Source organism: Oryx dammah, unplaced genomic scaffold, assembly GCF_014754425.2.
Source record: "Oryx dammah isolate SB20612 unplaced genomic scaffold, SCBI_Odam_1.1 HiC_scaffold_27, whole genome shotgun sequence".
In the NCBI taxonomy this organism is placed as follows: domain Eukaryota; kingdom Metazoa; phylum Chordata; class Mammalia; order Artiodactyla; family Bovidae; genus Oryx; species Oryx dammah.
The window spans coordinates 4,865,806-4,877,719 of NW_024070211.1; the positions used below are offsets into that span (position 1 = coordinate 4,865,806).

Sequence of the window (11,914 nt, forward strand, 5' to 3'; positions counted from 1 at the left end):
TTCACTTTCACTTTACACTCAGAGGGGATGTATTCAAAGATGGAAAAATAGGGCTTTAGAGTGGGTCATCTGAATTCAAAGCCCAGCAGATCTCACCTTGGACACGTCACTTCCCCACTCTCGGCCTCAGCTGCTCCATCTGTAAACTGGGCTGATTGTACCCATCTCTGCCCACAGTTGTCAGGAATGGGGAACAAGACGTCAGCTTGTTCTGTCTGGCACCTAGTAGGTATTCAGGCATGTTGGGCCCTTTCCCTAACTCTCTGAGATCTTCAGGGACTCTGAGCAGCTAAGGAAACAGCTCAGGGAGCAGTGTGGGGTGGTGGATCTGGTTTAAACCTGACTTTGCTCTGTCCACACGTGGGCCTGTGGTCCAGCGACTCACCATCTGAGCTGCTGGGAAGGTTGAATAGCTGTATTAAATGCCTGGCATGGTGCCTGGCCCAGGGGAGCTCCCATCAAAGAGGTTAACCCGGCAGTTAACCCAGGGGGATGGGAATCGGGGATTACACCTCCTTCCCTGCCTCCTGACCAGAGGCCTTTGCCTTGGCGTCCCAAGGGGGCAGGATTGACCACGGGCACCATGAGGGCAAAGCCAAGCAGGCACTGCACGAGGCGGTGGAGATGGACCAGGCCATTGGGCAGGCGGGCACTATGACCTCCATAGAAGATACGCTGACCGTTGTCACCGCTGACCACTCCCACGTCTTTACCTTTGGCGGGTACACCCCCCGTGGCAACTCTATCTTTGGTAGGTAGGCCTCCATTGGGGTCGGCACTGGGCACTCCCAGGGTTCTGCCATCCGGGAGCGGGGGTAGGGGAGGAGAGCTGGCAAGCCCAGGGCCTGGCACATGTGGGACTCGGAACTGGGGAGGGAAGAGAAGTTACTGGCAGGTGGGGGAATAGAGGGTGAGGGAAGTGGAGGGAAGTGATGCCTGGGTGCATGGGTGCCCACCGGGATGATTGATAGGTAGAAGAATGAGAGGCAGGATGGATTAATGGACAGGGGAGAGGAGAGGATGGAGGGATGGAGGGATGGATGAGGGGAGGATGGACCAACAGATAGGAGGACATGGGCACAATCAAAACTGAGGGATGGTTGGTTGGAAATAAATTGGGCTTGGAAGGTGGCTTCCTTGGGAGGGGACCCAGGAATCCTGTACTCCAACATGACCCCTGGACCAATGCCTCCTTGTGCAGGTCTGGCCCCCATGGTGAGTGACACAGACAAGAAGCCTTTCACCGCCATCCTGTACGGCAATGGGCCTGGCTACAAGGTGGTGGGTGGTGAGCGAGAGAATGTCTCCATGGTGGACTATGGTGAGAACACAAGGCCCGGGGCTGGGAGGGGACAGGGCACCCCCTCAGGGATGAGCTCAGAAACAGTATAGTCGTCTGGTTAAGGCCGGGAGCGAGGTGTCCCAGAATAGACAGGACTTGAGTCAGAACAATGTCGATTTGAATCCCCTCCTAAAATCTAGCAACTCTGTGACCTTGGGCACATAACTTCACCTTCCTCATTTTCAGTTTCCTTCCGAAGAATGGTCTGCCTCCCAAGGCTGTCTGAAGGGCTAGCTGGGTCTGATGAGCTCAGTGTGGTGCCTAGCACATTCAGGTCCCAGTTCCTGGCTGTATAGTATTTCAATGTGTGTGTGCCTTCCCAGTTTGCTTATCTGATTCCATATTGTTGAATATTTGCTCATGATGTCCCCAGCACCCGCCTGGGGGCCTAATGGCACAATTAAGGATCAGAAGCTTTTCCTGGGTTGGCTCTTCCCTTCTAACCCAGACAGCCTAGATGAGATCTGTGGGCTGAGAGAGCAGACGTCTGTGTAAACAGACCCAGGCTTGAGTCCTGTGGCCTGGTGTAGGAAACAACTTTCCCGCACTGAGCCTCAGCTTCCTCTTCTATAAAATGGGAGCATTCGGGACTTCCCAAGTGGCCCAGTGGTTAAAGACTCCACGCTCCCGATGCAGGTAGCACAGGTTCGATCCCTGCTTGGGGAACTGGGATCCCATTTGCTGCACAGAGGGGCTCCCCCCTTGAAAAAAAAATAGGGGAAGAGGGCACTTGAGCCAGCCCGGAAGTGGGCACAGAAAGCTGCTGCAGCGTGCCAGGCCCCCTGGCAGGCGCTCAGCAAGCGTTTCTCTGGCCCGCAGCTCACAATAACTACCAGGCGCAGTCCGCAGTGCCCCTGCGCCACGAGACCCACGGCGGCGAGGACGTGGCCGTCTTTGCCAAGGGCCCCATGGCGCACCTGCTGCACGGCGTCCACGAGCAGAACTACATCCCCCACGTGATGGCCTACGCAGCCTGCATTGGTGCCAACCGCGACCACTGTGCCTCGGCCAGCTCGTCCGGCAGCCCCGCCCCCGGGCCCCTGCTGCTGCTGCTGGCCCTGCTGCCCCTGGGCGGCCTGTTCTGAGGGCCCAGGGCCCGGGCCCCCACCAGCCCGTGACCGATGGCCGGTGCTGCCCACGGCCTGGCAGCCCACACCTCAAAGAGGCGGGAGGCAGAGACCCCCACCGCCTCTGCCGCTGCCGGCAAGGGGACCCAGGAAACCAAAGTCTGCCTGCCGCCCGCCTGGCTCCCCTCTGGAATCCTCCACTGCGGCCAGATCAGTTGCTGGCCTCCAGCCTCCCCCGCCACCCGCTGCCCCCTTTTGGCCGACAGGGTAGGTTTCTCTTGGGCAGGCAGAGAGCATAGACTGCAGAACTTCTCAAAGCCTCTTATTTTTCTAGCAACTCTATTGCTGCAGACCCAGAGGCCCTGGAACTTCCATGGAACATTCCGGATCTGACCCTCCCCCAGTCCCTTCCCTGTCCCTCTGGAACCCACCAGGCTCATGGCCTGTTCCCCAAGTCCATCCCTAACTGCAGGGGAGACCAGGTCCTCCTCAGGAGGGAGGTTTGCTCACTCACTCATTCCAAGGTCGCCCCGGGGCTCCCAGGAAGTCGGTTCCGAGGACTGGCCATCCAGCCCCGGGTGACCCAGGCTGGGAAGAGGAGCCTGGCAAAGCGGACGCTTCCCGTCTCTAAGCACACACGCCAGCTTCTCTCTGAAGGGACGCTCCTGTTCGAAACAGCCAAAAAATTTTCTCTTTTTGGTGTTGGTTAAAAGGGAACACAAAACATTTAAATAAAACTTTCCAAATATTTCTGAGGACAGGACTGAATCTTTGTGGTCAGTGAGGAAGAGACTGAAATGAGCTCATTTTTCTGGGGGAACTGGACTCAGGGCCCGGGAGCACATGCAGGTGGGGTTGCACGGGGAGGAGAAGGGTCTCCCGCTGACCTGGGGGCTTCACCACGCATTACCCGGGTGACTGTGGACAGAGCCCTTTGCGTCTCTGCCTCTCCGTTTTCTTATCTGGAACATGGGAGGCAGCCCACTGCAGGACTGCCATGAGGATTAAAGAACAGTGCCTCTGGGCCCCGAAGCCCACAGCAGGAAGGCTTTCAAGTGCCCCGGGACACCCTTGCCGTGTGGTGCCCTCAAACAGCTGCCCGCCGTGGCCCATCATACCCACTCCCTCATCCATTCATTCAGCAAGTATTGAGGATGCCCCAGGCACCATACCAGGTCCTCAGAGTTTAGTGGTTGCCCTCACAGAGCCTTAGCCTAGACAGGGATGGAGATCTGTCCTGATTGTCAAGGCTGGTACAGACTCAGGGTTACACCTGATATTGGGGTAGAGGTCCCCAAGTTTGCTCCTCTCGCCTTACTGGAACGAAAGGCTCGATCATGATTATTTACTATCTGCCGCTCTCTGAGCTTGATGCTTATGTGAATTCATTTCATTTAATCCTAAGAAGCAGGCCCCCGTAGTCCATTCACATTTACAGGTGATGAAACCAAGGGTGCAGCAAGTGACATGAGTGCCCAAGGTCCCCCAAGCTGTGGAGCTGGGGTTTGATTCCAAAGTTCCCACACTTAATGACATCCTTTATTTATAATGCATTTCCAGCCTCCTGCCAACCAGGCTCTGAGGCAGCCGGTACTAATGACTCATAACACACACTAGTTAAAAATGAACTCGGCAAGAAATTGTATGTTAGAAGCAAGGCATCCTTCAAGAATGAAAATACAAAAAAAAAAGAAAAAACGCAGCTAAGAAGATTTCTTTAAGTTTCCCAGCAGTCCTGGCAAAAGGGGCACAGCCAAGCTGATGCTGGGATAGTAAACTACGTGCCTACATTCTTGCCAGGACAGACACCTCACCTTTAACTGTACAGTGCAGTATTTTCATTTGTTGGTCTCATACCATCTTCATAAGTTTTTGCCATGTCTCTATTGTCATTTCCTAAACACTTCTTTAAATTCACATTTGAGCAGTCTGTCTTTAAAAGTTCACCAGTACCACCCAAAGTCAACTGGGGTGTGCAAACCACACTTTGTGTCTTAGGTTGGGTTCTTCAGAGGCACAGCCTGTGACAAGGATTTGAATACAGTTTGTAAAGGGGCTTCCCAAGTGGCTCAGTGGTAAAGAAACTGCCTGCCAATGCAGGGGGATGCGGGTTCAATCCCTGGGTTAGGAAAAAGAACCCAGGAAGCACTAGGCAGAGTGGGGAAGTGAGCCGGGAAAGGAAAGGATGTGTGTTAAACAGGTCACCATCATGGGCAACCAGGGCTCAGTCCCACTGTGGGCCTCCAGGACGCAAGGGAGATGCATCTCAGGGTTATCTCACTGTGGAGTGAGGGAGCTGGGGGTTTATTCTTCACCTCTCCTTTCTCACTGGCTAAGAGCTGTTCCTGAAAAAAATGAACACCCTGGCCCTTCCAACCCACCCTTGGAAGGGCTGAGAACAAGCCCCAAAGCCTGAGCCAGGACAGTAAATCCTCAAAGGATACAAGCAAAGCACCAACATCATTTATTAAACTTTGGGATGGGGTTCAAAAGCCTGGGCTGCCGCCGGTCAGAGACGAAGGGGTTCCCATCACTTTCTCGTTTCCATGAACTCAGGAGAGTTCTTTAACTTCGCTGATGTTCCATTCCTAACATTTGAATGTACTATCCCAGCACTGGGATAGCTGAACACACAGCTCTCAGGATCCCACGAGGAACTAGGAGCTCCTGCACGAGTCCAGACTGTGGCTCATGCCTGTGTGGTTCAAGAAGAATCAAGGGTGCTCAGACTGCTCCAGGGCCTCCCTTACCCAGGCTGGGCCCCGCATGCACCGTCAGCTCACTGTTGGTGGCTCTGAGTCCTAATCCAGGCCAGGGGTCCAGGCAGAAGCCCCAGCTCCACCCATCCCCCATGGAACTAGAGGCTAAGGGTGACGGAAGACACTTTCTCAGCGAGGAAGAACAAATCTAAGCTGACAAATCCTCTTCTAGTCATCCAGATAACTGTGTCTTCTGTTGAGAAATCTGGAATTTAACACAATGAGTTCATTTCTATCTCAAACATCTGGGGGTGCCTCTGGTCAGGTGCCTGGGACCCAGGCTCTTTCCACCATGTGGCTCTGCCCTCCTCTAAATTCCAGAGGTTCTATCTTAACCAGAATATCCATCTAAATTCCATCTGGCCAGCACACTGATGATGGAAGGGGTGGAGGGGAAGGGGGGCTCACAGCTCACGTTTTAACCACTTCTTCCTGGAAGAGACACTCATCACCCCTATTCACAGACCATTGGTGAGAACTAGTCACATGATTCTACCTGGATGCAAAGGAGGTGGAAATGTAGTCTTTGGTTGAGCAGACGCTTCCCACCAACAACTCTTCAGTTCAGTTCAGTCTCTCAGTCGTATCCAACTCTGCAACCCCATGGACTGCAGCACACCAGGCCTCTGTGTCCATCACAAACTCCCGGAGTTGACTCAAACTCACATCCATCGAGTCAGTGATGGTGCCATCCAACCATTTCATCCTCTGTCGTCCCCTTCTCCTCCTGCCTTCAATCTTTCCCAGTATCAGGGTCTTTTCAAGAGTCAGTTCTTCCCATCAGGTGGCCTAAGTATTGGAGCTTCAGCTTCAGCATCAGTCCTTCCAATGAATATTCAGGACTGATTTCCTTTAGGATGGACTGATTTGATCTCCTTGCAGTCCAAGGGACTCTCAAGAGTCTTCTCCAACACCACAGTTCAAAAGCATCAATTCTTCAGCACTCAGCTTTCTTTATAGTCCAACTCTCACATCCATACATGACTACTGGAAAAACCATAGCCTTGACTAGACGGACCTTTGTTGGCAAAGTAATGTCTCTGCTTTTGAATCTGCTATCTAGGTTGGTCATAACTTTTCTTCCAAGGAGCAAGCGTCTTTTAATTTCATGACTGCAGTCACCATCTGTAGTGATTTTGGAGCCCCTCAAAAAATAAAGTCTGTCACTGTTTGCATTGTTTCCCCATCTATTTGCCATGAAGTGATGGGACGAGATGCCACAGTCTTAGTTTTCTGGTTCTCAGCCTGGGCACTCTTGGCACTTGGGGCCAGATGTCTCTCTGTGGTAGGAGGGTTAGCAGCATCCCCAGCCCCTCCTCCTGAGATGTCTATCACTACCCCTCCCCCCACCATTGAGCCCTTTCCTCCACAGTGAGGAAGGGGTGTGGAAGTCTGGGTTGTCTCGTCTCAGCTTCACGTGTGCTCAGGGCACCTCCCACTCATATGCTCCCCAGATGTCACTGATTATCCTCATTGTGTTTTAAAACACTGGGAACTTGCGCAAAAGATTTGGAGTTCTGGTTTGGTTGAAAAATTGGAAGGTCTGCTCGCTTTGCCCCACATGTATGCAGGGCAGTGGTCAGTCAGAGCTGAGAGACGGCTGCCCGTTAAGGGGGTACCTCTCCTGCCTGCCGCACTCCCCAGCGTTCCTGTCTGTCCTCCTGCAGGAAGCCCCTGTGGACTGATGCTCCCTGTCTGGCCATGGTGGAAACTGGGCATGTGGCCTCTGCCTTATTCTGGGCCACACCTGGGAGACGACAGTGAACAGGCTTCCTGTCCTCAGGAAGCTCGTATCTCATGGAAGAGAAGGCCAGAGGGAATCCCACGCGATGGGGACTCAAGGAAACGTGGGGGCAGAGCTGTTGTTATTGTTCAGTTGCTTAGTCATCTCCGAGTCTTTGCGACCCCATGGACTGCAGCACACCAGGCCTCCCTGTCCATCACCAACTCCCAGAAAATGTCCAGTGAGTCGGTGATGCCATCCAGCCATTCCACCCTCTGCAGCATTCTTCTCCTTTGCCGTCAGTCTTTCCCAGCATCAGGGGCTTTTCCAATGAGTCTTTAACACTGTCTTCTGTTAAAGAGAAATCAAGAATTTAACACAGTGAGTTCATTTCTATCTCAAACATCTGGTGGTGTTTGAGATAGAAACAGCCCCAACAGCCCCAAAGCTGCTGTTTGCATCTGGTGGCCAAAGTATTGGAGCTTCAGTATCAGTCCTTCCAGTGAGTATCCAGGGTTGATTTCCTTTAGGACTGACTGGTTGGATCTCCATGCTGTCCAAAGGACTCTTGAGAGTCTTCTCTAGGACTTCTCCGTTGAGGGCATAGAGAGGGCACCTCACCAGCTGGGGCACGGGTGGGATGGGCACAGAGACAAGGCAATGAATGAGCTGGGGCTTGACTAGGAGAGGACTGAGGCGGGGCTTGAGGCCACAGAGCGGAGTTAGAGGGGACCCTTCAGGGAGACATGAGTGTGGGAGTCTACGACACCATCTCAAGAAGCTGGGGGGTGACCTTGGAGACCCTGGGGAGCCACGGAAGGTTCTGGAACTGGATGTGCGCATCGCTTTCAAAAGACCATCTTGGCTGCCAGCTTTAAGGGCAGCTTTGAGAAGAGCTAGAGGCTGAGAGGCCAGCAAGAAGTCTGCTACAGGAGGCCAGGCAGGGGACGCTGGGGCCATGAAGATAGGCAGGAAGAAACAGGCCCCAGATCTGCGCCTGTGGGTCTCAGTCCTGCTTATGAAGAGGAAAACCGGACCAGCGTGTGAGTGGGCGGGTGGTCAGCAGACTGACTGTGCTGAGAGGGAAGGCAGGAGGGAGCAGGAGGCCTACAATACACCACACACCCTACTAAGCACCCAAGACGTGCGGTGAAATTGCTGTCCTCGGAGTGGGGAGCGGTATATTGGACACATCCACATAGCCCACCACCATCCGGTGACACTGTCATCCCCATTTTACAGATGAGAAAGTTGAGGCTTGGCAGGGCACAGTGACCTGTTCCGTGTTTCTTAAGTGACAGCTGCAAGTTGAACCCTTGACCCCCGAGTCCACCTCCCCCAACTCCCTCCGAGGCCCTCATCTCTCCAAGGATAACAACCCAGACCCCATGGACCGCAGAAGCCCTTCAGTGGGGCGGTGAGAGCCCCAAACCAGTGGCGTTTATAATTAGCCCTGGTGGCTCACCCCCAAGACCTCCCACCAAGATCTAGCCCCAGCCAATCTGGGGGTGGGGTAGGGGGATTAAGTTCTCAGAAGAGGATTTGGGCTCCTGTGTGGCTTCCCAGGGCCTCCTTGTGACGCCTTGATCACGGTGCCAGGCTCCTTTCTGACTCCTCAGTCATCTGCCCCCAACCTCAGGATGGGGGGCACACACATGACCCACCAGCCCGGCAAGGCTAGGCCGGGCCAACCGGCCAGTACCACATCTCCCTCCCTGCCCATGAGAACCAAGGCTTAGAGTTGCTGAGGCGGTGGATACACCGCTGCCAGCAGAGCCCAGACCTTTCCACGGGGCTCCCCGAGTGCCCGGGACTCTTCCGAGTGCCTCACAGGGTGCTTAACCCATTCACCCTCCCAACCACTCTCAGAGGGCAGGGACCGCTGCTGTCTCTGGTTTACAGATGAGGAGACGGATGCAGAGAGAAATCTGATGACTTAGGTGAAGTCGCACAACTAACAGGATATGGAGGAGAATATAAAGGCAAAATTGGGCTTCCCTGCTGGCTCAGACGGGAAAGCCTCTGTCTGCCTGCAGTGCAGGAGACCTGGGTTCCATCCCCGGGTTGAGAAGATCCCCTGGAGAAGGAAACAGCTACCCACTCCGGTACTCTTGCCTGGAAAACCCCATGGACGGTTAGGGTTGTAGGCTATAGTCCACAGGGTCGCAAAGAGTCAGATATGACTGAGCGACTTCACTATAAAGGCAAACAGTGCGGCTGCAGGGTGTGAGATTTAACCAAGCACTAGGCAGGGTGAGGGGCAAAAACGAGGATCAGGCTTGTAACCCTGCAGAGATTCAAGGGAGTGAGCTGCCGGTGTCAGTCAGGAGATCCTGACCCCCTGGGCCTGTGCCCGTGTCCTGGTGGGAAGCGTCCAGTAGCCTTGGGCAGAACCCGGGCCTCCACCTGCCCGTGCCAGGGCAGGTGGCCCCAGGCTCTCTGAGGTCAGCCTGGGCTTGACCGCTGGCTGAAGGGCCTTGTCATCAGACACCCCTGCCACTCAGGTGACCTGGTTGGGGAACAGTGGCAGCTAAGAGGCCGTGTCCTGATGACACGGGACTGGGCTGGGATGAGAAAGAGGCTCTGGGGCAGGGTGTGGACAGGTTTTTGGTTTCATTTTTTCCTGTTTATTTATTTGGCTGCCCCGGGCCTTAGCTGCGGCATGCGTAATCTTTAGCTGTGGCACGTGGAATCTAGCTCCCCAACCAGGAATCAAACGCAGGCCCCTTGCATTTGGTAGCGTGGAGTCTTAGCCGCTGGACCACCAGAGAAGTCCCTGGACAGGTTGGAGGTGTGATCACTCCCTCTTCTCCCAGAGTCCTTACAGAGTCAAGAACTGAGTAGCTGCTGCCTGTTCTCAAGGCATGAGGGTACTGTGCCCACCCTCGAGGCAAGAGTCATCGCTGGAGAGGTCTTTGGCCCTGAGCCCTCCACTCCTGAGGGACCATCCCCAGACAAACTCAGGGCTGGAGTTGACTTCTGCACCAGAGAGGAAGGTAACCAAAAGAGGGTCAGGCACCAGGTTGAGGTCACAGAGTAAAATGGGCAGAGGACCCCAGCCAAGGGGCAAACCCCCGGCAAAGGGTCCTCACCATCCCCTGACCCCTGGGCACTGCGGGTGCCAGGGAGAGCGGAGGACTCACAGGGGCCCAGTGCTTGCCTCCGCCTGGCGTTTCAGTACCCCCTCCTCCCTGACCATCTCTTCCTGCTCTCTTAGGTAGGGCACTGGCATTGACTCTCCTTTTCAGTTCAGTTCAGTTGCTCAGTCATGTCCGACTCTTTGTGACCCCATGGACGGCAGCATGCCAGGCCTCCCTGTCCATCACCAACTCCTGGAGCTCACTCAAACTCACGTCCATTGAGTCGGTGGTGCCATCCAACCATCTCATCCTCTGTCGTCCCCTTCTCCTCCTGCCCTCAATCTTTCCCAGCATCAGGGTCTTTCCAAATGAGTCAGCTCTTAAATGAAGGTCCAGAGAGTGACTGGGGGCCCTGCTATGGCTGGTGGTCAGCGAAGACCAGAGGAGGCTAGGCTGTGACCGAGTCGGTAAGGTGACAGCTTTGCAAGGAGCTGGAAGAAAGATCATTCCAAGTGCGGTAAAGCAAGTGCAAAGATCCAGGGGCAGGAATAAGCTTAATATGCTTCAGCAACAGACATAACCAAAGTGTCTGGAGCCCAGAGAAGGGGGAGACAGCAGGTGGGTTAAGGTGGGATGAAACTGTGTCCCACGGGGAACAAGAGGAAGTACCTGCATCTTCTGTCTCAGGGGAAGGTCAGATGCAGCGAGTGACCCGACCCAGCTTATGCTTTGGAAAGATCGCTCCGGCTGCCAGGCAGCGACCGGGAATGCCAGGAGCTGACGCCGGAAGGCAGTCCAGAGGCCTTTCCATTGCTGCGGGTGGAGGTGGTGGTGGCTTGGACCAGCTAAAGATGGTGGTGGCGGGAAGGAGCTGGATCCCAGACACGTTTGGGAATTGAAGCCAGCTGGGCTTGCTTGTGGACTGAACCCTGGGGGCAGAGGAAACAGCGGAATCAGCCATGCACCTGGAGTTTAGCGTCTGAGCACCTAGGTGAAATGTCATCTGTGGATATGGTGGGGCAGATTTGGGAGGAAATAGTTTGTTTGGATCACGTTAGCTTGGAGATGCCTGTTGGACTTTAGACATGCTGGTAGGAAGTCGGAAAAATTCTGGAGTTCAGGCAAGGAGCCCAGGAGCTGGAGACAGAAGGACAAGGACCACTATGGCGCTTAAAGCGATGTGGCAGGGAGAGGGGGGACCTTGCCTAACGTCACGGGGAGCCAGTGGCCGGGACTGGAGCTGGGATCTGTCAGATTCCACAGCCCACGGGAGACCTTTCCACTCCATCAGGCAATCACCACTGGGAACGGAGGCACAGGGGTATGGGGGAGTGGGCTACAAGATTCAGTGGGGGCAAGAAGGCGGCCCTGGAAATGAATTTGGGAACAACTGAGATCCTTTCAGCCTGGGCAGCCCACCCCACCAACACAGCCTGGTGGAGCTCTTGCTGAGCATGGAGTCCACACCTGTGACCATTGTACAGATGGAGAAACTGAGGTCCAGAGGAAAACAGGACTGAATGCTAGGTCTTCTACCTGTCACCCCTCGTGCCTCCACCCACCACTAAGAAGGGTTCCTGTCTGAATCAACTCAATGGTTGAGTTGGAACCACCCAAAAATGATAATCCTGAAGGGGGTGGATGTTTCTCTTGAGCCCTCAGGGGGACCTGGGGCCTAGGGCCTTCTGTCCTGGGCTCCCCCCAAGGCTGTGTCTCTACCCTGCCCTACCCAGGCCTGCATCTATGCAGTCCAGCCACCTCCGGCCTTCAGGATGCCTCCAGTCCCTGGCAGGGTAGCCTCAAGTCTTGCGGGGCATGGCTCCTGCCCCACGGCCAGGATCAAGGGACCCCCTGGCCCCAGCCCAGACCACCCAGCGCCAGGGCCTGGCGGAGCCCAGCAGGGCCGGTGGGCAATCTTCCCAGGCCGGCCCGTCGCGGTCTGG

The 11,914-nt window shown here is 55.0% G+C and overlaps 1 protein-coding gene across 4 annotated transcripts in view; it reads left to right on the forward strand.

Annotated features, from left to right (window-relative positions):
* ALPL (alkaline phosphatase, biomineralization associated) overlaps positions 1-3,169 on the forward strand; it is a 65,148-nt gene extending 61,979 nt beyond the window's left edge. For all 4 annotated transcript variants that reach the window (XM_040229513.1, XM_040229511.1, XM_040229514.1 and 1 more), the window contains exons 10-12: positions 560-751; positions 1,202-1,321; positions 2,162-3,169. In XM_040229513.1, the coding sequence (XP_040085447.1) occupies positions 560-751; positions 1,202-1,321; positions 2,162-2,427 (578 nt within the window). In that variant the 3' untranslated portion in view covers positions 2,428-3,169. The remainder of the gene's footprint in view (positions 1-559; positions 752-1,201; positions 1,322-2,161) is intronic.
* The last annotated feature ends 8,745 nt before the right edge of the window (positions 3,170-11,914 follow it).